Raw genomic sequence first — 26169 nt, 5'->3', positions numbered from 1 at the left:
ATTTTATGAATTGTGGTTTGTACCTCTTAATCCCCTACCCCTATCTTGCCCCTCCCCACTTCCCTCTCCCCACTGGTAACCACTAGTTCATCCTCTGTATCTGTGAGTATGGACAACCTTCTTCTTATAGCTCCCTCCCTCTGGGACCCCTTTAGCCTAAGGGTGGTAATGGCACCCCCATCACTAATGTGGGGTACCCATTATGCCTTGTTATTTCCCATCACCCATCCCATACCTTTGTTAAGCTCTTCCCAATTTAAGTAGACTATCTCTTGCCAGGACTCAGATTACTACAGAAGTGGGAGAAAAAGAATTTTCTCAACAACTTAAAAGAACTTTGAGAATGAGGTTCAGCTATACGAGGGATAACCTTGTTGGGTCTGCTCACAAAATTGGACTTCTGGCTAAACCTGCCTGAGTATAGCATAAAGGCTCTACTCTTCTCTTTCTAGTATCACTGGAAATCAAGAGACTCTTTATGATGTAAAAAGTAAGATTAGTAGCCTTGGACTTCCCTGGTGGTGCAGTGGTTAAGAATCCGCCCGCCAATGCAGGGGACACAGGTTTGAGCCCTGGTCCGGGAAGATCCCACATGCTGCGGAGCAACTAAGCCCGTGCACCACAACTACTGAACCTGCGCTCTAGATCCCGCAAGCCACAACTACTGAAGCTGTGTGCCACAACTACTGAAGCCCGCACACCTGGAGCCCGTGCTCCACAACAAGAGAAGCCACCGCAGTGAGAAGCCTGCGCACCACAACAAAGAGCAGCCCCTGCCCGCCACAACTAGAGAAAGCCCGTGTGCAGCAACAGACCCAACGCAGAAATAAAGGAAGAGAGGGAGAGAGGGAGGGAGGGAGGGAGGGAGGGAGGGAGGGAGGGAGGAAGGAAGGAAGGAAGAAAGAAAGAAATGTTAAAAAAAAAAAATTAGTAGCCTCAAAGTATACCCTTAAATGTCCACAAGCATTTCAGCCATAGGTTATTGTTCACTTTCTTACTAAACTAAGTTGATAATGGATGCTGCAGTGTTTGTGCTTGTATCTGAGAAACACCCACGACACTGCCTGAGGATGTTAGAAGGTGAGGTGAAAGTGTCAAATTGGCCTAGACTTTAAAGTAGCAATAAGATTGCTGTTATTTGAAAAATTAGAGTTGAAGCACTTCTGGGGACAGCAGCCTTAAGCTACAGTGAGTGAGGGAGAATTACACTGAAATGATTACATTGAAATCACTTAACTCCTCTTTTGACAGTTGGGTTATTTAGTTGTCTGCTTTAGGAATTAATTTTTGGAATGACGTCTGCAGCACTGGTGAGGACTGCTGAATTTCTTTCACTGAAATAGAAATCATGTCCAAAATGTCATTTCATGACAACAGTAACTAACCTGAATCACACATCAGATAGTGCCAGCAAATGTGACAGGACAAGAACTGGTGGGAGTTTAAAATGAAAAAGTCAATAGCAAAGAAAACAGGATATCACATATTTTTAAATGAAGTTTTTACTTCAGAAGTATGCAATAAGTGGAATTCTGCCATCGTCAATTTACTTTTTTTTTTTTTTTTTTTTTTTTTTGCAATACACGGGCCTCTCACTGTTGTGGCCTCTCCCGTTGCGGAGCACAGGCTCCGGATACGCAGCGGCCATGGCTCACGGGCCCAGCCGCTCCGCGGCATGTGGGATCTTCCCAGACCGGGGCACGAACCCGTGTCCCCTGCATCGGCAGGTGGACTCTCAACCACTGCACCACCAGGGAAGCCCTACATTTATTTTTTTTTTAAACATCTTTATTGGAGTATAATTGCTTTACAATGGTGTGTTAGTTTCTGCTTTATAACAAAGTGAATCAGTTATACATATACATATATCCCCATATCCCCTCCCTCTTGCATCTCCCTCCGTCAATTTACTTTTTAATTGGACAAATCTGCTTATGTGTTCATTTTTGTGCATAAGTCGGTGAATCATGCATTTGATTTTCATTACTGGCTGGAGCCCCCAGTGCCTTAGCTCTCACCTCTTGCTCCCTTGAGATACTGTCCAAAAATCCACTGTGGCATCACACTCCCCCCAGGCCATCCATTCTAGGAGGCCACTCCATCTCTTATACCCCAAGTGGCAAAATGGTGTCCATTAGACATGTTTGTTTGTCCCACACATCATTCTGAAGGATTGTCTTAAACTGGGAGATACAAATAAAAATCTTAATTTCTGACTTTTCTTGAGAAAAGTGGGCCCTCCACTCGTACTTAGTGACAGTTGCCTGGGTGGTGGGGAAGGATGTGCCCGGCAGGGAGCCACGGTCTCACCTGGCCAGGCTGAGTTCATAAAGTGACCCACCTGTCTCGGGTGTCATGTGTTGGCATGTGTTAAAACACATCAGGGATGATTCTAGGTACCACATATGAGTAAGAGAAACAGCTATATTTATTGGTATATTTATTGGTATGAGAAACTGTAAGCTCCAAGGTCAGAGACCTTGTCTCGTTTGTCTTGGTATATCCCCAGTGTTTCATAGTTAACTGAATTGAAAGAAAGCTCTACTTGGGCAGATGAATCTGGCAGTGGTATGTAAGATGCTTAAAGGAGGATGCTGAATGTTTGAAAAAGGCTATAACCATAAGTTGTTACTGAGAACATAGACCAAGATGGTGGCAGAGGGAATAGAGAAAGACCCCAAGAGATAATTTGAATGAAAATCCTGGGACTTCCCTGATGGCGCAGTGGTTAAGAATCTGCCTGCCAGTGCAGGGGACACGGGTTTGAGCCCAGGTCCGGGAAGATATCCCACATGCCGTGGAGCAACTAAGCCCGTGTGCCACAACTACTGAAGCCCGCGCACCTAGAGCCCGTGCTCCGGAACAAGAGAAGCCACCGCAATGAGAAGCCCGCGTACCGCAACGAAGAGCAGCCCCCGCTCGCCGCAACTAGAGAAAGCCCGTGTGCCGCAACTAGAGAAAGCCCGTGTGCAGCAACGAAGACCCAACGTAGCCATAAATAAATAAATAAATTCATTAAAAAAAAAAAGAAAGAAAAATATAAAAATAAAAAAAATAAAGAAAATCCCATTGGATCTAGAGACTGGCAGGAAGTAAAGGAGAAATAAAAACGGAAAGGTGAGTTTAGAGCCTTAGGAATAGTGGTGCCATTAATACAGCTAGGAGGGTGATAGGTAAAAGTTCTAGGGTCCCTCATGCTCCCCAAGTCCCAATCTTCTGGCGTGAAAGGAATTGGAGGCTTAATTATATTCATGATTTAACGAATGCTAGTAGCTATGCTCAGAATTTTTCCCTTATGTTTTTCACCCCAGGGCTAAGACCATCAAGAATACAGTCTCTGTGAACCTGGAGCTGACAGCAGAAGAATGGAAGAAGAAGTATGAAAAAGAGAAAGAGAAAAACAAGACTTTGAAGAATGTTCTCCAGCATCTGGAGATGGAGCTAAACAGGTGGAGAAATGGTAAGGACGAATGAGGCATGAGCGTGTGCTTTTTTTCCCCCTACAACTGTTGGCATCCTGGGGCACTTGGGAAAGAGTGGATGATGGTGGAGCTTGGTCCTGCCTTGCAACCACCCATGTGAACAAGCAGATGTTGTCTTATTCCCTAGCACTCATCCCCACCCCACCCCATCACTTGGCTGACATACATTCTTTTTTTTTTTTTTTTTTTTTTTTGACCCAAACTCCCTGATGGCTTTCGGGGGAAGGGTTTTTTAAATTTTTTTAATTTTTAAAATTTATTTTTAATAAATAAATTTTGGGTGCATTGGGTCTTCGTTGCTGCGCGTGGGCTTTCTCTATTTGTGGTGAGCGGGGGCTACTCTTCGTTGCGGTGCGCAGGCTGCTCGTTGCGGTGGCTTCTCTTGTTGCAGAGCACGGGCTCTAGGTGTGCAGGGTTCAGTAGTTGTGGCTCGCGGGCTCTAGAGTGCAGGCTCAGTAGTCGTGGCGCATGGGCTTAGTTGCTCCACGGCATGTGGGATCTTCCCGGACCAGGGCTCGAACCCGTGTCCCCTGCATTCATTGGAAGGCGGATTCTTAACCACTGCACCATCAGGGAAGCCCCTGACATATACATTCTTAGTGTGGGCAAGTGACTGTTTACAAGTTTCCCTTAATCTATTTGCAATGAGATACGCCTCTGTCTATTACTGTAATTCACTCCCTGGTAGTCATATTTGAGGTTTAGAGGGCAGTGCCCAAGACTTTGGGGGCTCTGATTGCTTTTGATTAAATGAAATATATCATTCTCTCCTATGTGAGTCTTATAATCGATTTGGGGTTAAAAGTCACCGCTGGCAAATATTTGCATTTTTATTTGCCCAATTCATCTTCAAGCTCTGCTTCTTCAGAGCCAGAAATAGAGGATTCCTGAGGAAACTCTGTCCTAAAATGGAGCCTTAAAGGCTTGTTTCGTGACTCATTTTTCTTTTTCCCTGAAACATTCTCTTTGGTTTGTTCTGCTCAAAGAAAACATCTCGGAGGGCTGACATGCAGTGGTGGGTGGGTTGTGGGCGAGGTGCTGAAGAAGTGTTTCCAGATCCAGGCTCAGACAGATTATTTTAATGGTTTTCGCTTGGTGACGAAGGTGAGAAGGTAGAAGTCCCCCTTATTTTTTTCACTGAAACAAGGCAGCTTGGTGTGTGTGTAGGGGAATAGTGGATAGTTGGAGGTTGTTCTTCAGATTCTCTGCTGCCGCATTTGGTACCTATTTCAGGTGCTGCATCAGATCTCAGTCTTGGGTAAGTGCGGGAGCCTAGGGACGGCTGTGCCGGTTTGGCAGGTAACCTGCCTGCTTATAACTGCAGAGTTAGCAGCAGATCGTCTTGTGATTATATGTTTGCCACTGTTTTTGCTAGGAAGGGTGGGGTGTCCATGAGCTACTGTTCGATTGAAAAAACAATTACGTGACCAACCAGGATTCAAGAGAGGTTCAAGAAATGACCTAGTAGCCTAAATAACACAATTCTTTTCTTTTGGGGAGATTTTCTAGCTGCACAAGTGTTTTGAAAGCTGCTAGAATTATTGAATAATTCAGCACCTGCGGCTGGTGGATGATTCCTTTCAATTTGGCAGGAGTAGGAGAGTGGGGAGGAGTGCTTGGCAAGACAGGGAGTGGCTATATGAAATTTTGTTCTATTTCTGGGATTCTCTTGGGTCACTTCTCTGCTGGGCAACTGGAACATTCAGTAAAGCCTTTTGACAAGGGGGGAGGAACTGGCCTTAGAAACACTGTGGTGTGGGCAACTAACCTTGTTTTTTTCTTTTCTTTCCTGTCCTTTGCAAAGCTCCAACCCTCCAGTTCTCCATCCCTCAGTCAGCTGTCCTCTGGGGTCTGCCCACTGCCCTGTTTGCCTAACCCACGCTCATGCCTTGCATCTCTTTTGGGCGCTCTCCCCTGCTCTTGGATTTTTCACTTGGCATCATTTTAATTCTTTGTCCCACCTTGCAGATCCACTCAGAAATTTACTGTTTTCCATGCCCTATAGGGTGAGATCCTACCTAAGCCCTTAACTTACATAATTCAGGAGAACTAATGTATGGTTTCTGACATGTGATAGACTTTCATAAACGTCTGTTAAGTAAGCATGTGTTTAATGCAGTGCCGGAGGTTAAAGGGTGAGCGGTCAGGCATGGTCTCTGCCCTCACGGAGCTTGCAGGCTGGTGGGGGAGATAGGCTTCAACCACGATGAATAACCTTGTGAAGCTAGTCTGTGCTGTCCATCAAGAAGGGAAAGTATAAGGTGCTAAGAGTTATTACAGCAGAGGGCCCTGAGCTTGACTCAAGTCAGCAAAGCTTTCCCCCAATAAGTGACCTAAGGAATAAGATCTGAGAGAAACAGAACAGTTAGCTGAGCAAAATAGGTGAGGGTGGAAGTGCGGGTAGGGTGGGAGGAGCCAGGTTTACAGTGACCCTGACGGGCGGGAGATAAGGCCAGATCTCGGGCTGGGTGAGACCGGCTGAGATGGATGAGAGAAGGACAGGCAGGCCCGTATAGGGCTTTGTAGTCCTTGTTCAGGATTTTGGTCATTATCTTGGAAGCAGTGAGAAGCCATTCAAGGTTATTCAGCTGCGGATCGTATGATGAGATTTGCTTTTTTTTTTTTTTTTTTTTTTTTTGTGGTACGCGGGCCTCTCACTGTCGTGGCCTCTCCCGTTGCGGAGCACAGGCTCCGGACGTGCAGGCTCAGCAGCCATGGCTCACGGGCCCAGCCACTCCGCAGCATGTGGGATCCTCCCGGACCGGGGCACAAACCCGTGTCCTCTGCATCGGCAGGCGGACTCTCAACCACTGCGCCACCAGGGAAGTCCCGAGATTTGCATTTTTGAAGATACATTGGTTGTGTTGGAGGATGGACTGGAGGGTGTGGGAGGAGGGCTAGGACCTGGGGTGGTCTTCCAGGGATGAGATTATAGTCGTTGAATTGAGAGACAGGGCAGTGGAAAGGGAGAGAGATGGACGGACCGGAGACGTATTTAGGAGGTGAAATCAGCAGGGCTTGATGAGGAGTAGGCCGTAGGGAGAGAGAGTGTCAGGTTTTATAGCTTGCTGAGTTGGATGGAGGGCAGAAGTGCTCCCTGAGACAAGAAACACAGGAGAACCAGAAGGGAGGCAAGGGAGGTGAGGAGGGGAGTTTGAGGTGCCCACGCAACATCCAGGTGAAAATGCCAAATAAGAAGCTAGGTCTGGGACTTCCCTGGTGGTGCAGTGGTTGAGAGTCCGCCTGCCGATGCAGGGGACACGGGTTCGTGCCCCGGTCCGGGAGGATCCCCCATGTCGCGGAGCGGCTGGGCCCGTGAGCCACGGCCGCTGAGCCTGCACGTCCAGAGCCTGTGCTCTGCAACGGGAGAGGCCCGTGTACCGCCAAAAAAAAAAAAAAAAAAAAAAAGAAGTTAGGTCTGGAGCTCAGGGGAGCTGCCATGGATCTTTTGGAGGTAATTGAAGGCATAGGTAGGGGTGAGGTCCTCTATAGACTCCTGAAGAGAGGAGAGGGAAGAGAAGAGGGAGGGTCTCTCAAGACCCCTCCACTCACCCCCACCATTACCATGTAATCACTGAGTGATTCAGAGTAGGGAGATCGATGGAGCTCTCCCGTCCGGCAAGCTAACACTTTTTTTTTCTGGAAGCAAAAGTTTTCAAATGTAGAGAACCTACTGTAGTGGTATAAAAATGTCAGGCAGGAAAGGAGACAGGTGGAGGCGTGGTAGAGTGGTCCTTTGACCAGGTATGAATGAAGAACTATTTTAAGGATTAACTGCACATCCAACAAAACCTGGAGGCTTTCTGTCCTGTTCCGGGACTAGGCGTTTAATCCTCCAGCAGCCCTTGAGGCAGGATAGGAGACTCGCCCAAGGTGACTCCACAGGGCACCTGCCTCCTGAATTCATTCTCTTTCCCTTGTGGGTGCAGCCTGAGTGCAGCCCTGGTGGTTTGTGTTTAGGCCACGGAGATGAGTGTGAAAAGAAGGGACTGGAATTCCTTCTGTGGTGTCCCGTGCACCCTGATTCCTCATGGTCACGAGGGCACGGCTGGGATGTGTCAGCTAGAGAGCAGGGATTTTGAAAGGTGGAGTGGAGAGAAGAGGCAGTGCCCTCCACTACAACCCAAGTGGCAGGATATTTCCAACTTTCTTCTGAAATTTGGTACGCACATTGGTTCTAAACTTGTGGGAGGGCAGCCGCTGAGTTCACTGCAGTGACGGCTACACATGGATATTCCCAGGTTGCAGTCAGAACGTGATAAAGGAGTGTTGTCAGCTGTGTGCACCCTCCCTAGGGAAAGGGATTCCTTTCCTCGCACAGTGTTTATAATTTAAAAATTTGGCTGCTCCACTCCAGCGGTAGGAGAGGAGGAGTGTAGCAGGAAAAAGCATGCATATGTGTGCATGCCTGTGCTTTTGCCTGTTTGCTGTTATACAGAATGAGGTAGGAATACAAAGGAGTAGGAAAGGCAAAATAATATGATGTCTCAGTGGCCAGTTGGGCCCAGGCAGATACTGTAAATAAGTGAAGAGTGGTACGTCTGATACAGTTGGCCACAGGAGAGAGCATTCCCTGCCCAAAGTCATTCAAAAGCCATGAAATACTATCCTATTACGTGCCTATAGGCTGGTCCTCAACCCATCCCCACCTATATTCTTATAGCTTAATGGGCTACTTCTGATGCGAGCCTGGCGGTTTTCTCCACTGGGTGTAGTAGAACATTGATTCTCAGAACATGGCCTGGGACTCGTAGTAATGCACATACCACACCAAACCTTAATTCATTTCTGTCACTGCCATTCAGGCAGCGTGGCCCAGGGCATGTGCGTGGGAGCTTAAGGGGGGTGGTGTCACACCTTGTTTTTACAAAGCAGGAGTGGGGAGAACCCTGCACTCTCCTGGCTCCATTCCCCACTGGGCCAGTGAAGGTCCTGCCAGCTTAAACAAAAAGAGGAAGCAGGGAACTACATTCAGTATCTTGTAATAACCTGTAATGGAAAAGAATTTGAAAAAGAATAGACGTGTATGTATAACTGAATCACTTTGGTGTATGCCTGAAACTAACACAACGTTGTAAATCAGCTATTCTTCAAATAAAAAAAAAAAAAGAAGGCTATGAGTGACTCACAGAACCGAAAGAACAGCTGAGGAACTGGGCTTATAAGGGGCCACGCCTGGAGTGGATCCCCTCTAAATGTGTTTCCATCCTTGTCTCGTGCGTTGGAGACCCAGAGGCCCTGGAGAGACGGAGGATACTGCGCTGGGTGGTGTGCTTTGTCTGGGGCAGGACAGGACACCCTGAAGTGTTGTCTGACCAAGACTACATGCACTGGAGGGGGCAGTTCCTCACAAGGCAGTCAAGGTGCTGTTGTGAGAATGGCTGTTGAGTGTCTGAAAAACAACACATGTCCACCACAATCTCCTAGTGACATCTTGTGGGCTAAAATCAACAGGCGGTCTTTCTGCAAATCTGGAGGCTCTGTTGGCAACTTTAGCCTCATGGAAATTTGTTCAGCCTACTTGCTTAAGGACAGATAGAGGGAGTGGGCAGCTGTCAGAAATAGGATCTTTCTTTTTTTCCAGCTCTGTTGCTTGTTGATCATATGTACAGAAAGGATTCGAACCATCCTGTAAGTGGGGATAGATTTAGGTGGTTCAGCTTCCAGTTCACCGCTGCCCCCTCCTCCTCAATCCATCAAAAAGACTCTAGACAAGAGGATGGGGAAGGAGGGCTGAAGGCCCAGGGGCATGATGCTTAGAGAGGGGTTGAGTCCATAGTTCCCAGTCTCTGCCAGGTCAGTCTTTACACATGCCCTCTTCTCTGGTACTTCTTTGAATTTTGTTCTTTAAAAAAATGATAACTTTTTACAAGGGCTTCAGTCAGAAAAAGAGGCCCTGAATATCCAGGTGTCAGAAGTGCAGGGAAATGACCTGATGAAACTGCATATCTGCAGCATCTCTTGCATAATATAATATTTTCTAACAGAGGATGGAGATTTACCCCATCTGCTGAAGTCATACAAAGAAATTATTTCATCACAATCTGAGAAGCTGTGGAAAAATCAGCAATCTCTAGAGCAGATTTGTTCTCCAGACTTAAAACCTGCCAGGCCAGCAGACTTGGTTCTCTAAGTAGCTAAATCTGTAACCTCGAGGCTGATGGAGGCTCTGTGGAACTGTGCAGCCTCCGTAGTTTGGACACAATTTGCTTTTTTGGCATTAAATATGTAGAAGATGCTGGTCCCCCTCTCAGACTCATGATTATTGTAGAACTTCAGAAGTTAGCATTTCATTTGAGAGGTCTGATTTGTTAGGCCCTCTTCCTTATTTTGAGAGCACAACGAAACACTAATAGAAATACTGATCGCTAGGAGAATGGTGTGGCCAGTTTAAGAAGAATGTAAAGAGGATGCTGAGTCCTGGGTGACCAGTTTATTAGAAAATTACTGTAGAAAGGATTAGAGAATGTCTTAAGCTTCTTACAATATTTTGAGGAAATAGGGTAAAAGATGCTCTTTGAGTGCAAAATAATCCCATAAAGGAATGGTTTTTTTTAAACCTCCCATTTATATAATGACATCTTGTATCCAGCTGCTTTTACCCATCTGGCAACTTAAAGATTTCCTTTTTGTTTCTTTGATATAGAAATTACTTGCCATTAGGTCTGCCACTGGGCCTGTTTAATTGGTATTAAAAGAGAGTGCCTCCTTTGCCAGATCTGATCTGGTTTCTGGCGGAAGCTGTGAGTGACCAGCCAGTCTTTGCCCTGGAGCTGCAGAGAGAAGCCAATTACCTTACTATATGTTCTCCAGAGGCTTTAGGGACTCAACTTATGAAAAGGATAACTAGCTTGTTGCTACTTCATGTGTGAAATTTTAATGAATTACTGGCAGCCTAATGGTTTTCTTTCTTTCCTTCTTTCTTTTTTTTTTTGAAAAAACAAAACCCCAAAAAGCCTGTTTTAGCACTTTTTAACTAATAGCACTAACAAGAATTTTTGATTAGTCTGTCATTCTTGTTTATTGCAATTGATGGATTTCTGCTTTTTGTGGAAATGTTATTTATGCCCTCTGGGGGGGTCTTCATTTTATAATTAAAGTGCTCCGCAACCTTATAGGTATGCTCCAACTGAATGCTCCTGTCTACACACAAATCCTTTTAGTCCTTAAAGGTAATTACATCTGACAGTAGGAAATTAGGAAATGCCAGAATGCTTATGTAAAAAAGGGAAATGTTTCTTGGGGGGGGGTGGGAGGCGGAGTTTTCATTCTAAAATATCAGATGCTTTACAATATTATAAGCTCTTTCCTTATAGACAGCAGGTATAAATCCTCAAGGGATAAACTAAGAGAAATTTGCTCTTCATGCAAAGGAGAATAAAAATAAAAATAGATGCTAATCTTCATTTGTGATCCTTTTCTTGTTCTCCTACCTCCAGATTTTAGGGCATTATTTCTCCAGGGTTTGTTTGCAGCTGTCTTCTGTGTTACAATCAGTTATTCCGTGATCACCTCATGGGGGCTTCTCCGGAGACCCCATCCATTGCATTGCAGGGAATATTCTCCATTAATGCTGTGAGATTGCCATGGAGACAGATTGCCTAGTGTCAGGTCCTGCATGGTGCTGGGAATTTACAATCCCCAGACGTGTCTGTGAGCTGGACAGTGTACTTACCAGGGACGCTTCTGGAAGTCATTTCCTCGGTCCTTGGAAGGGCAGCGGTGTTTGGGAAAACCTGTTCTTCGTTCCTCTGTGGGCAGGAGCTGTGCTGTCCCCCAGACACCCTCTGCTTTTGTTCCTGCGTGTTGCTGCTTTGTTCTTCTCGGCCTGAACGGCTGCTGCAAATAATAATCCTGACTGCCTGACCTTTAGAATAAAAACTGGGATGGGCTCGCTGTTTAGATGTAGTTTTGTGGGGGACATGTTGATGCTTCGCTTCAGAGAATTGTTCAAGGGAAACCAGAAAACCTGCTATAGGTTTCAAATACTGTTTTCACAATAATAAAAATAAACCCAAGCTAGTGGGAAGCAGCGGCACAGCACAGGGAGATCAGCTTGGTGCTTTGTGACCACCTAGAGGGGTGGGATAGGGAGGGTGGGAGGGAGATGCAAGAGAGAGGGGATATGGGGATATATGTGTACGTATAGCTGATTCACTTTGTTATGCAGCAGAAACTAACACAACATTGTAAAGCAATTATACTCCAATAAAGATGTTAAGAATAAAAATAAATCCTAAAGGCACTCGTATGGCTGTATTGTATTTTTGGGGGAACTGAGCTCTAACTACCAAAGGTATTGCGAAGACCCCAGAAACACTAACCTCAGGATAAGTAAAAATGATATTTTATCTGCAAAACCTAAAAAGTTGACAATTCGTCAGGAAGAGGAGGGGATAAGAGATGGACTTTTGTGTTTTTTACATATACTAGTTTAATTAATCTTTAGAACAGTGCTGTGTTAAAGGCATTGTTATTTCCTCGCCTTTACAAAAAGCAAGAGGTTAAGCAGGAAATGGCTTGATAATAGCTAGATCTGTAGAAGGTGCAGGGGGGTTTAGTGTCCCGCTTTGGCACTGACCATGTTTATGCAGTGTCTGTTGGTCACTTTCAGGTGCCTCAGAGCAGTGTTGGCTAGCTTGTCGAACCTCTCTAAACTGGGACAACTCTGGAACTTTGTAATGCTATAACTTCTCAGTGGAAGAAGAGGGCAGCTTTAGGAGTAGTCAAGCCTGTGACTTTTGGTTAGAGCAGGTCACCCACTGCTAGGTTGTGGGATTCATCCCTGACTCCTGCCCACCCAGACAAATGGAAATACGCACTGGGCAACTCCTTAGCTCACCCCAACCTCACGATATCACTGCCTCTGTGGCCGTTTGGAACCAAAGAATGCAGGGAATATGTCCTTTTCAGATGTTTTTGTATCTTACCTCTGGACTTGGGCTGAATTGGCCTGTGGGCAATCTGACTATATTCTGGCTGGTTTCTGGTCTAGTGCAGTTATGAATTTCATCTTCATTATGCTTTAGCTGGAAGATCAATTCATACTGCACTGGATTGCCCTGTTCACAAATTTCAGAAGCTAGGATTGAAAAATTAGAGATACAGTCATGATCCAAGTGGGGGAAGGACATTTACCAAAGTGTTAGTGGTGAAATTCTGTAGAGAAGGAACAGAGTTGGGAGGTAGAGGAGAAGGAGGGCTTTCAAGTTTTAGTATATACTCTATGGTTAAAAAAAGATATTTACATATATATTTTTATAATTTTATATATATATAATGTTTTGAAGCACACACACACACACACAAATCCTTAGGAACTAGAACACGGTACTGCTTTTATAGCCCATGGACATAGCAGGCTCTAGATAATATAGATCCTTTAATTGGATGAAATCCAGTCTTCACACTAAGGTTGTTGATGGATGCTTCAAACCAGGAATTGGAACTGAATGAGATAATGATTTGGTTCAGATTCAATTCAAAGGCTACTCAGCTATTCTGGTTTTGTTTCAGGTCAATAATTTTAGAAAAAGGCTTAGGTACAGTACAGTGTAGTTGAGCTTCAGAAGAAAAAAAGGTTGGCTCAGTTTTGTATTCAGCAAAGTAATCATTTATTCCAGGCTTTGCTTCAAGTTGCTGCTTCAAATGGAGCTGTGATACCAAGGTGAAATCAGTGAATGTTAATTATATTTGACATGGAGGCCTATGGTACCGTTTTGTGATTATCAAGTGAGATAATGGAGTCTTAAGCAGCAAAGCTAACCCATCACAAAGTGCTTTGTTTACATTGAGATAAATGTACACAATCAGTGTTCAGGTGGGTTTCTTGAGACTTGATATATACTGTTCATGAAGCCATGGATTAGTTCAGTTCTTCTCTCCTTTGTTTTGGGGTGTCTTTTTTTTTTTTTTGTGAGAAATTCCCTCTGGCTCAGGACAGTTTTCCTGGGGAATTTCCACAGAACGCATTTTACGGGCTGAGAACTGGGTGAGGCTTGGAACATTGCAGACACTCACTGATTGTAGCAAACTGAGTGTGAAACTGATGGTAAACATTGTGATGGAAAAGTATGTTTGGTTTTGGTTTGCTTTCCAAGAAGATATTTAAAAGACACAGTTGAGCCACACGGTTTTCATAGACTCCTTTTTATGCAGTCTGTCTTTGCAAGGTGGTATTCTTGTTGGGGATAGCCCTTGACCAGCTTTCACCTTTTCCTTCAATTTGCGTGGTCACATTTGGTACTACTTCCTTCGAAGGCCCCATAAACGCTCCTCTGCAGACCGAGAAGCGGTATGCGGAGTGTCTGCATGATATTCTAGATGGGCTGCTTTTTCTTTCCTGGGTTTACCTGATATCACAAGAAATTATTCTATTTGAACTCTCCAGTTGAGACAATTAATTCTGACTTCCTGGGGGAGAGAGTGGTAGTGGGATGTGTGTTTGTGCGACGTCAGTCAGAGTTCCCGGGTCCGGGGCTACCCTGACTTCCTGTTTCAGAGTGAGGAGATTCTCAGAGTCTGAGGACTTGGGCCCTACGGTGTTCTATTAACAATGGCGAATTTGTTCCTTGATTTGGCTGTTTCTATTAATGAAACAGTAACCTAATTAATTGTAATTAGGATGCCTCAGAGGTCTGTTTCCCTTTGAATCAATCGCTAGAGAGAATATGATTCTAGTAAAGCCCTAGCATATTCCTCAACAAAGAAAATTGTGTGCAAAATTTCTGGGTATCGCTGCAAAGTTGGAGACCTTGTGTGGTTGATGGAACCAGTTTACTTCAGTGATGCATCATGGGGGAGGGAGTGTTACATAGGCTCCTTCTTCCTTAGACCCATTTTGGTCAATTCACTGCGACCTTTCTTGTCAAATAGAAAGAACACAAGCTATAACTCTATGCAACAACTCCTTATTGTGTCCTCTGTGTCTTTTTCAAGGGAGTGACTATTTCTGGACCTCTTTCTGGAGGGCTGCATGCTGAATTTCTTCAATCCCTAACTCCTCTCGGCTGTGCTTTGCAGGAGAAGCTGTGCCTGAGGATGAACAGATCAGTGCTAAGGACCAGAAGCCCCTGGAGCCCTGTGATAACACCCCCATCATAGACAACATTGTTCCTGTGGTTGCTGGCATCTCTGCAGAGGAAAAGGAGAAGTATGATGAGGAGATCTCCAGTCTCTACCGACAACTGGATGATAAGGTCTGTAGTACAAAAAGTAAAAGTAGCAGGTCCTAAATTTACTGGCTGGAAGCAGCTCAAGCCCCACAGAACTGATGTAGGGCTGCAGCCTGATGTTTGTGCCTGTCTTCCTAGTATTTACCCTAGCTCTTCATTGGGCAGACTCAGGGAACTGGATTCATGTGGAATGGAAACTTGATTGGAAGAGTGGAGTGTTGACCTGGGTAGAAAGAGTCTTCACGTCTAGAAATTGGATGGGGCCTTATCACTGCATGAGAGTGGAGGCTGCGTGATCTTTCTTTAATTGTGCCTTGTTTTCTTCTCTGGGCCTGTCCATCACCTCTTGGAAATTCCAGCAGTGTCCCAGCTATAGGGGCAAAGGTGGTAGCTCCCAAAACTCAGGTGTGTACTTTAATTATGTAGCTCTAAGACCCTGGAATGAGGAGTCAGTAGTAGTAGCAGCAGTGAGGCTGTTTTGGGGGGCATCCTCTTGAACGAAGTAGTTTGGGCTTGCTGGGATGTCTAATTTCATGGCAAACTTTTGGGACTCAATGAACCATGTCAGTGCACAAATTGGAATAAAGGAAAAGAGACCTTGGAGAGCACTGTATCATTCATTCCCAAAGAAGGCCGGGTTAGGAATCCCAGAGGCAAAGGAAATTAAATGGATGTTTCAGGTGATCTTGGCATATCGCCCTTGGAATATCTAAATCCTTTCCGTTCATTTCATCAAGGTTGCTGATATTTTTAGTCTGATTTGATCTTTTCTGCTGTGGCTCAGCTCAGAGTGCTTGGGGACACCTCTGGCTTGGATGAAACAGCTTTGTTATGTTAACGTTGTCATTAATCTTACAGGCCTGTCTCTTCTGAATAAAGCTCAGAGTCTGGTATCACCTTCACAAGGGAAATGTGACTGGTTGCCATAAGGAAGCTGGTTCTCTTTGTGCTCATGACTCTGGGGGTTTGCATTATAGCTGCAGTGTTAAACCGGGGTCACCCTACCCTTTGGGTAACACTTAATAAGATATTCACACCGTGAGAGCTGGGTTAATTACTCTTTAGGCACTAGACATAGTTACCCTTCCATTTCTACCCAGGTGTTTTATGTAAAACCTCAAACAGAATGAGAGAAAAGGGAGATCAGTAAATTAGTGAATAGTGTCTGTGGATTTCTCGATTTCTCCAAAGAAATGCTATTGTTTAATAGCATTTAGAATTGATGGTTCATTTTTAGTATCCCCAAAAGAATCCTGGATGCGGGGTGATAACCTGATGCTGCTCTCTATTCTCTAGGAATAGAAGCCCGCAGTGATTGGAACGGGGATCTTTTACCTTGGCAGCATGAGGATTTCTCTTTGCTCTGAGGGAGACTTTAGAGTCTTGAATCCGGCTCCTGAAGTGTAGGAAATGCCAGGCCTTGGCAGTTCTCAGTTGGTAGCTGGCAGAGCTGACCCTAGAGCCTCTGCCCCCTGATGACCAACCTAGGACATTTTCTGTTACATCATTTTCCTTTAGCGTGTCTTTTGAAAACCCTGTGAAGCACACATTTTGAGGTTAGCATGTGTGGTCCATCACAGGGTGATGCTGAGAGATCTGGGAGAGGACTGAGCCCCAGAGCCTCAGCCTGGGGAGGGGGGCGCCAAAGCGAGTGGTTTGACCTTCATATCTCTACCCATGGATGGCCTGATTATGACTTGTCAGCTGTCATTCTTATTTGTCCTCCTCTTAAAGGTTCTAGGAGCTATTTCGTGCTTCTGATGAAGTAGGTGGTGTGATACTTTTGAGAATGCATGAGTCGGGACAGGGCACCTTCATAGATTTTTAGTGGCAGCGCTGAAAGTATCTAAGTCTAGGTGAGAGGCTAGCCCAGGGTGGTTAGATGACTTACGTCACCTGTAGTTGGCAGAGCTGCAGTGAGATCACACATCTTCTGACTCCCAGTCCAGCGCTCACCCCATTTTGGCCTTAGCCCTTGAAGTGAGGAACTTTTCAGCCCTAATGAATTTGTCTAGAATGCGGTGGGAGAAAGACTATGCGGTCTGCTCCCTTCTGCCCCCTCTGTCCCTCCGTGCTGCCCCTCCAGGGGTCTAAGGACAGGTGCTCTTCCAGGGCAGCTCTGTGTGATGGAAAAGCATGCACTTTATTATTATTTTTTTAATACTTAATTTTTTTTTTTTACAGAAGTATAGCTGATTTACAGTGTAGTGCCAATCTCTGCTGTACAGCAAAGTGACTCAGTTATACACGTATAGACATTCTTTTTTTTTTTTTTTTTTTTTTTTTTGTGGTACGTGGGCCTCTCACTGTTGTGGCCTCTCCCGTTGAGGAGCACAGGCTCCAGACACGCAGGCTCAGCGGCCATGGCTCACGGGCCCAGCCGCTCCGTGGCATGTGGGATCCTCCCGGACCGGGGCACGAACCCGTGTCCCCTGCATCGGCAGGTGGACTCTGAACCACTGCGCCACCAGGGAAGCCCTAGACATTCTTTTTTTTTTTTCTCCTTTTCCATTATGGTTTATCACAGGATATTGAATATAGTTCCCTGTGCTATACAGTAGGACCTTGTTGTTTACCCATCCTATATATAATAGTTTATATCTGCTAATCCCAAACTTCCAGTCCTTCCCCCACCCCCACCTTGGCAACCACAAGTCTGTTCTCTATGTCTGTGAGTCTATTTCTGTTTTGTAGATAGGTTTATCTGTGCCATATTTTAGATTCCACATACAAGTGATATCATATGGTATTTGTCTTTCTCTTTCTGACTTACTTCACTTAGTATGATAATCTCTAGTTGCATCCACATTGCTGCAAATGGCATTATTTCATTCTTTTTATGGCTGAGTAGTATTCCACTGCATATATACGTACCACATCTTCTTTATCCATTCATCTGTCGATGGACATTTAGGTTGTTTCCAAAAAGCATGTACTTTAGAGTCAGACCTGTGAATTAACAATGCTGAGACCTGGGCCGATGACCCACCTGCTGAAGATGTTTTTCTCATCTGCAACATGGAGTTCGCATTTGTTACTTTATTTATTTTATTTTATTTATTTATTTATTTATTTTGCTGAACGCGGGCCTCTCACTGTTGAGGCCTCTCCCGTTGCGGAGCACAGGCTCCGGACGTGCAGGCTCAGTGGCCATGCCTCACGGGCCCAGCCGCTCTGTGGCATGTGGGATCTTCCCGGACCGGGGCACGAACCCGTGTCCCCTGCATCGGCAGGCGGACTCTCAACCACTGCGCCACCAGGGAAGCCCCGCATCTGTTACTTTAAAAGGTTTCATTGGGGAGTAAAAGTTTCTAAGACATAGCAGATGCTCAATAAATATTGGTTTCTTTCTTTCTTTTCTGTCTTCTCCCTTTGTTTGCTTAAGGGAGAAGCCACATTATATATGGTATCAGAGGGGTGGTGGTGCAGAGGTGGGCTGAAAGCAGAGTTGTAAGATAGGCAGCTCAGCACTGGCACTGTCTCTCTTATTCCCCATCACCTCTCCAGAGCGTCTGTACTGTTGGAGTTGTAAGAGAGGAATTAAGTGTAAATAGAAGTAGAAGTTGAACCTCATTTCACTGATTACCATTGCAACAGAAACATCTTTATAATTAAAGCTGACCAGTGACCTGTTGATGGCTCACTTATTTTATTTCAAATACCAGAATATTTTTTGTAAGGTGCCTGGAAAACCATTATCCGTAGACAGATCTTAACAGTTGGCTTCAGAGTGAGCCTGTGTAAACATTTTCTAAGAAATGCACTTGAATGTATAGATATAGACTGCACAGCACATCTTACTCTGAAAGCTTTGTAAATTAAAAAAAAAATCACAGTAGACTGTGCTAATTCCTTAGAGAAGTTTCCTTAAGAAAGGGTAAGTGTAGTTTTGGAAATGTCTCTGATATAAGTGATTTGTGATTTGTCTCCTTATAATGTAATCCTTGTTCTTCATCCTTCCCAGATGGGCTAAGGGCCCTTAGTTTCTCACAGTACCTCAAAAATCACTGCATCGCAGCCCTTCACCTGTCAGGAGCAAGCCTGCGTCTCAGGCTTTGGAATGAACACAGTATAAGAACAAAGCACTTGCACTACTGTTTTGCTTCTCTTGTGATTTATATCACTTGTAGCTGTTGCTCATACGTCCCAGGGGAAGAGATGGTAGCTGTTGCTCATACGTCCCCCATGTTAAACTTCTTGAGTTTTTTATGTTAAGATGTTTAATATTTATGTGCGGAGGGACATAAGCACAAAATTGTTCCTGGTAAATGACATTATAAGTTTATAAAGTAGAAGAGAAAATATACCCAACATACAGTCTTCTCACTGTGGAAGTACCATTTTTGGGGGGAGGTTTCACTCTGATATAACTTCCCTAATTCTTCTGCCAGAAATCTGACTTGAAGTATGTTTTAGAAGCATTAAAAAATTTTAACTTGTAAAACAATTTTCAAAACTTCAGAGTAAGATGTGCTGTGCAGTCTATATCTGTACATTCAAGTGCATCTCTTAGAACATGTTTACACAGGCTTGATGCCAGCTGTTAAGATCTAGTCCGTGGATAATAGGTTTCTGAGCACTTTTCAGAAAATATTCTGGTATTTGAATTTTCTTATACATAAAATAGGTGAGTTGGTGTAAAAAGTTCAGTAGAAACAGGATCTCCCTGAGCAGAGAAATAAGCCCCAAAGATGTTCTACACAAAGGAAAAGGAGATGCAGATCTCATAATATTGGTGTTAGAATTTTCTTGCTCCGTGGAAAGCATCAAGTTGTGATTTAATAGATTTTTACCTTTAATCTGATTTAAATGGATGCACAGACACGACCAAACAGGCAGGAAAATATCCCGTGGGAAACTGAGGTTCTGCCACCTAGGCCCTTGAGTTTACCCTCTTCCCTCCCCCCCTGGAAAAGGCAGAAAGCACAGTGCAGGTTTCTTATGCGCTGCACATGGAAACACCTGGGCAGCTGCTCGCACGAGGACGGACACAGTAACACTGAACTGGATCCGACTCTGCTTGGGGTTTAGACCGCAGAAGCGTCACCACAGAGGATTTCCTCCTGTTCCTAAGGGAGAGGCACATGGGAAGCCAAGCTGTCACAGGCTGTGCTTCACAATTTCGTTTGAACTCATGAAAATCTTCGTAACCAAGACCGAGCCTCGTGCGGTTAGGCGCCGTCTGCCTGCTGCTTTCCGCACTGGGTGGACCGCATCTAGGGAGGGGAGAGGCAGAGATGCCTGCACGGGGCGCGAGAGGCCGCAGTTCTGGCTTTTGTGGCAGCAACACCTAGTGGCAGAAGTTGAGAGTGACAAGAGTGAACTTGCCTGTGGGGAGATCCTTTCCCACTTCAGTGGCCAGAAAGGAAGCAATCACGTTTCTGCACACCAGCTTCCTTGAGGTTTTTTCAGACTGGTAAGAAAATTAGTTCCTAATCAAAGGGAGCTCTGTAATGCCAAAGATTAATGCTCTAGTAACTGTTTTCCAGTTTCTCCAAGTAAGAGGTTTGAAGTGGAAATACTGGTCTCTTCTACCTATCAAATGGCAGTGTTCCCGGTCACAGATGTGTTTAACAAGATTTGGGACATGTATGTACTACAGTGCAGGTGGTTAGAAATTCACTCCCTTATTTTTTGAGCTAGGAGTTCACTGTTAACATCTTTAAGCTGGAGGGATAGCTCCAAAGTTCCTTTCGGTTCCCAAGCCCTTCATCGCCGATTTCTGGATGAGCAGGAATTGAGTTGAATGTGTAGGATATTGTATTTCCCAGAATATCCAGATGTTTCATTGGCTGAGCAAGGTGGGCAAAGTGGTATTTTAACCAATCTCTCTTCTGTGGGGAAGCACCACACCATTTCCTTCATCTTATCAGCCAGCTTATAGCTGGCATCCTGGTATCCAACGGTCATCCGCTGAGAAACCAGGATAGCAAAAATGACATAACTAACCACAAAAAATTAAATATGGCATTTCGTTTCAGGATGATGAAATTAACCAGCAGAGCCAGCTGGCTGAAAAGCTAAAGCAACAGATGTTGGATCAGGATGAGGTAAAGAATGCAATAAAAAATTTTTTTACCAAGTTCTTTTATGACTCTGTTGTTGATGTTTGTTCCAGACATTTAATTCGCAAAGAGGTTTTTTTAAATCACTGCATCATGTGAAAATTTCTTGGAAGATTTCCTTTCAGTGCCTGCTGAAAGCTGATTTTAGGGGAATTTAGAAAATAAATGTGACTTCGTAGAACTCTAGGGTTTTGAGAGTGCGTAGCTGGCTGCTACACAGTCTGTGAATGGCAGAAATAGAGGGGCTTGGAGGTCGGGCAAGGATGATCCTCCTTCCTCATACTCAGGGCCCAGCACTCCTGGTTTGTGCCACTTCCGCCTTTCTTCGGCTTTGCAAATCAGACAGCTCAGGTCTTTGATATATACCATGTTCTTGTGCTGTCTTGTAGGAAAAAAAAAAATAGCCCCAAAACAAAAGTAGAAGGTAGAGGAGAGGAAAGCAAAGAAGATGGGGGTCCAAGTGCTGCGTTAGAATATATGTGATACGGTAACGAGGAGGGAATTTTTTTTCAGTCTCTTCCTGGATGGCATTCAATTCTCCAGTAAATGTCTCTATTGTATTGTGTTTTGCCAAGCACTTTACAAATAGGAACCTAAGCAAAGAACAGATAGCCAATCTATCAAACACAGATGATTCGTAATTCTCTTACTGAGGACATCTAAGTATGTTTTCTCTTTTGTGCTTTAGGGTGCTTTCTGCTTTGTTGCTAAAATGCTGTGAGTTGGATCATATGATGCAATTATAGCAAGTGGCTTAAGTTCATGGCCCCAGTCCCAGCCCTCTCGTAGACATAATGCCCTCTCTAACAATCTTTTTCTCTTCCTCTTTGTTGTCCTTCATCTCTCCAGGACAGTGATTATGCCCTCTGCCCAAACACTTCCCTTTTCAGGAACCATATTTAACTGATTCCCCTTTTAACTAGAGTTGAATCTTCCATTTGCTTTGTGTTTCCTGTCCTCTTCCTCCCATTCTGTTGCTTTTCATCTCCAACTTGGTACAACTGCCTGTGATAACCTTTCCTTTCTGTTACAGTTAAAACTCTTAATATTTTTTTTCTCTACTATCAAGGCAATATCTGTTCATTACAGGAAAATCAGAAAATACAGTAAGCACAAAAATAATGAAAGTATCCATAAGCTCAGTCACTCACTTTTAACTAGTGTTAATGTTTGAGGTATATTCTTCTATAATCCATGATGAATATTAAGAAAAATTAGTGACTGCCCTTTTATACTGTTTTGGTTGACTCTGAAATCGACCTGTTTACAATGTGAAATAATGATAATAGTAAAAAGCCATGTAAGTATTATTATAGTCCTTGGAAATTATTCCTCCTCGTCCTCTGTTCAACTTGTGGAATAGCCAGCCAGCTACAAAGTGTGGTGATTTTTGATGTGTAATCAATTCTTGGAGTTAAGCCTATGTAGCTTTAAATAAGAAAGAAAGAAAGAAAAATTAAGAAAGAAAGAAAGAAAGAGAAACAGATTTTCAAAACAATATGCTATTTTTTCATTTAACATCTGGATATGTAGTAGCATTTCTAGTCATCCTGAGCTTTTCAACTTATTTTCTTTTATCAGTTTTTTTAAAAAATTACTTTATTTTGGATAGAGCACAGAGCATAAACTTTTGAACATTAGATTCACCAGTTCCATGCCATCTCATTTCCCCAGCTTTTAGCTTCTACAAGAAGAGACTATGAGAAGATTCAGGAAGAGCTAACACGTCTCCAGATTGAAAATGAGGCAGCCAAAGATGAGGTGAAAGAAGTTCTCCAGGCCCTGGAGGAGCTGGCTGTCAATTACGACCAGAAGTCACAGGAAGTGGAGGACAAGACCAGGGCCAATGAGCAGCTGACAGATGAGCTGGCCCAGAAAACGGTTGGAGCATTTGTGTGTAGGGGGCAGGACTTCCTCAGCAGCCAATCGTGTACTTATATTAATGTTTGCTGTCGGACACTGTATATAGCAAGGCGGTGGCTGAGCGGTTTTTCAGTGTTAGGCGTAGATGCATTCTTTGAAATCCTCCAGTTATTGAAATACTTTGTGTAAGTGACTTGTCCATTCCCCCTGGAACTGCGTGTCAGAACTGTTTTATATCTAGGGGATTTGTAACACCAGCAGGGATGCCTTGTAGGATAGTCAAGAGAGTGCAGACTTTGGAGCCAGAAAAATCCTAGCTAAAAATTTGACTTTACAACTATTAGGCCTTAGTCGAGACCTTTAAACTGGAGTATTCATTTCCTTATCTGTAAAAATGGCGATAATAACATGTTCCTTTCAGGGCGTGAGAATTAATGACAGTTTACATAAAGCACTTAGCACGGACCTGTGCATATGCTACAATCTTAGCAAATAAATCTCAAAATATTATATTAACAGAGGAGAGTGGGTGACCTGTGGAAGGTCTGGATTTCACTCTCCTTGTTTACACCCTCCTGAATGCAGTCCATTCCTTCCCCAGAGCTTCTTGTCCTCGCCTAGGACCAAGCTGTCCTGGTTTGTCTGTTGTCCTGTTTTCAGCCAGTGTTTCAGTCTTCACATTTCCTAATTTTCAGATTCTCCCAGCGAAAGATGCTGCAGGTTCTGCTCAGTGAGCTAGTGGCAGAGGGCCAGTGAACATTTGGTGAGGTGGCTGGTGGTGGGATGTGTCCATTTTGTCTCTTTCTACTTGGAAGATGTGTGGTGGGAAGCCGAGTGGCTGTAACTGGCTGCCCTTGGCACTTCGGCCCGATGGCCTGGTGTCATGGGATTGTGCCCAGCCTGCTTTGTGGAAAACAGCCAGTCCTCCCAGGCAAGGGGAAGTAGCAGATGGCGCAGGAAAGCTCTGATCTGCTGACCATAGAGCTGATAGAAAATGCTCCTTACTCCATACATTCAGCTGCACGAAGGAAGGCTTTTTAATGTTTCCCAAGATGGGAACTACTGCTTCTGTGGATTTTAAAAACAAAATGAAATAAGCAGTGGCAATGCCAAAATAAAAACAAAAACAAGAACCAGAGAAACAAACCAGAAGTCATGTAGGAAAGAAGGAGACTTAGATTTTCTCTGCTTATTATTTTCTGCAAGATTCTTTAACTAGTCCTTGGTATTAGTTTCTTCCCAAAACAATGAAATGTTTTCCATGATACAAGTTTTATTTTCTGTCAAACCAAAGTACTGCTAGACTGGTTTAGAGTGCTATTTTTAGTCGTATCATTAAAAGTCCTCTAGTAAAATAGCTGCATATGGAAAAATTACATAAATGTCTTTGCATTAACCTCTACAACTCCATAATTTAGGGAAATTATTTTCTTTGTTGGCTGAGTTAGTACCAAGACACCAAAAGATGGCTATTCTGTTGATGTGGAGAGTTTGTTAATTAAAAATATATACATTTGGGGCTTCCCTGGTGGCGCAGTAGTTGAGAGTCCGCCTGCCGATGCAGGGGACACGGGTTTGCACCCCGGTCCGGGAAGATCCCACATGCCGCGGAGCGGCTGGGTCTGTGAGCCATGGCCGCTGAGCCTGCGTGTCCGGAGCCTGTGCTCCGCAGCGGGGGAGGCCACAGCAGTGAGAGGCCCGCGTACTGCAAAAAAAAAAAAAAAAAAAAAAAAAAAATATATATATATATATATATATATACACACATATATATATATACACACACACACACATTTGGGTAACATACATGAAGGATGGCAAAGGTGGATTTGTTCGTGTTTGGCAGTAAAATAGATCATCTGCTATATATTAAGAAGCCATCTCCAGTTGAACCAGACCAATTTTGAAACGAGGTGAAGTGTTCAATTCAGCTTCACCGTGAAGATTTAAAAGACTTTTTCTAGGTTGTTTTCGAGACTCACTAATGTCCCTTTGGCCCTTCCAGACCCATCTATTTTGAAGCCAGATGGGAATTTGGAAGTGGTCCCAGGGAGCAGGTTTGTTTGAAAGTGGAGGTGGGGATGCTTGCAGGTATGTTTAGACCCTGGAGGATGTGGACTGAAACAGAACATTTGGTAGGTAGGACGATATGATTACACATTACAAACGTAAGGATTCCTTTTGGGCTTTATTTATTTTTAATAACTTATTTAATAACTGACCTGGAAATTGTTGTCTTATATGCAGACAAATGACATATCAGGCCAAGACAAATTCCTTTTCTTATCGGAGAATGCAGTGCTATACTATAGTCTGACTTAAAAGGACTCTTGTGTTGAAATCACATGAAATGCTAAAAGAACTCTATCCTACATTATGTTGTTATTCTTTGCAATGCCATGTGTATGAAATTGGTGAGTGACCCTTTTAATTTGTTGTTAAAATGTGTTTTGCAGACTACATTGACAACCACACAAAGAGAGCTGAGCCAGCTGCAAGAGCTTAGCAATCACCAGAAAAAGAGGGCCACCGAGATCCTGAATTTGCTGCTGAAGGATCTGGGGGAGATAGGAGGAATTATTGGCACCAATGATGTGAAGACGGTAAGCCAGCCTTTTTTTTATCCTCTTTACCTGCTCTTATAAGTGCATGATTCTAAGCAAGCAGGGGCTGTGTTTTATTCTCCTGAGTATCCAGTGCTTAGCACAGTGTTTTGCATCTGCTATGTGCTTGATAACATTTGAATGAATGAACGAAGGGCTGATTGAATGACTAAGTAAATGATTGGTTAAGGAGGAGAAAAAAATTTACCTTTCAGTTATAGGAAATGTCCTCAAATCTTGGTTGGCCTTATGTAAGTTGGCTTATTCCTCAAAATTGCATACCAGTGTCACAGAGCCAAGTTTGGGACTGGATACATTAAGCAAAAGTTCCACCCTCAGAAATGTTTCTCCTTTTCTATGAGAATCCAACAGAGTGAAAATCCCCAACCAATCAGTATGAATTAGGAGAGCTTTCAGCTGGAAGTAATAGGATTCTAACAGTGGCTTAAAAAAATAAAGCCACATTTAATTATTCACAATATGAGAAGTCTAGAATCTTGTTATTCAGGTTGTGATCTGCATTCACCTGGGAACTTGTTTGAGCTATAGACTCTCAGGCCCACCTCAGACCTAATGAATTAGAATTTTCATTTTAACAAGATTCCCCAGGTCATTCTTATGCTTCTTGAAGTTTTAGAAGCAAAATTTGGTTTGTTGCAGTATCTCAACAATGTCAGGCATCCAGGCCTTTTCATTATTTTCTTTCTGCTTTCCTCAGCCTATTGCCTTTTCACATCTATAGATTTTTATCTCAAGGTAGCAAGATAGCTTCTATAACACCAATCATCACATCCCCACACAACCACATCCAAAGCAGGATGGGCTGCAAAGGCAGCCAGCTTTCATCCAGGAGGAAACTATAATCCCAGAAATCCCCAATAGACATCCCCTTATACTTTATAAAGGCCAGAATTGGGTGACACGGTCACCCCAAACTTCAAGGGAAGCTGGGAAAGCAAAGAGAAATAGTATTACTGTAATG

General features: G+C 43.9%; 1 protein-coding gene across 1 annotated transcript in view; it reads left to right on the top strand.

The window, feature by feature from the left end:
* Positions 1–26169, top strand: part of KIF5C (kinesin family member 5C) — a gene marked incomplete at its 5' end in the record, with an annotated part of 173853 nt that overhangs the window by 95903 nt on the left and 51781 nt on the right. The window contains 5 exons of the mRNA XM_081241905.1: positions 3312–3460; positions 14505–14680; positions 20638–20706; positions 22396–22602; positions 25041–25187. Of these exons, the coding sequence (XP_081098031.1) occupies positions 3312–3460; positions 14505–14680; positions 20638–20706; positions 22396–22602; positions 25041–25187 (748 nt within the window). The remainder of the gene's footprint in view (positions 1–3311; positions 3461–14504; positions 14681–20637; positions 20707–22395; positions 22603–25040; positions 25188–26169) is intronic.

The sequence above is a fragment of the Mesoplodon bidens genome (genome assembly GCF_964165515.1).
Source record: "Mesoplodon bidens genome assembly, chromosome: 8".
In the NCBI taxonomy this organism is placed as follows: Eukaryota; Metazoa; Chordata; class Mammalia; order Artiodactyla; family Ziphiidae; genus Mesoplodon; species Mesoplodon bidens.
Note: the sequence above shows the minus strand (reverse complement) of the source record. Positions and strands in the feature narration are given on the sequence as shown.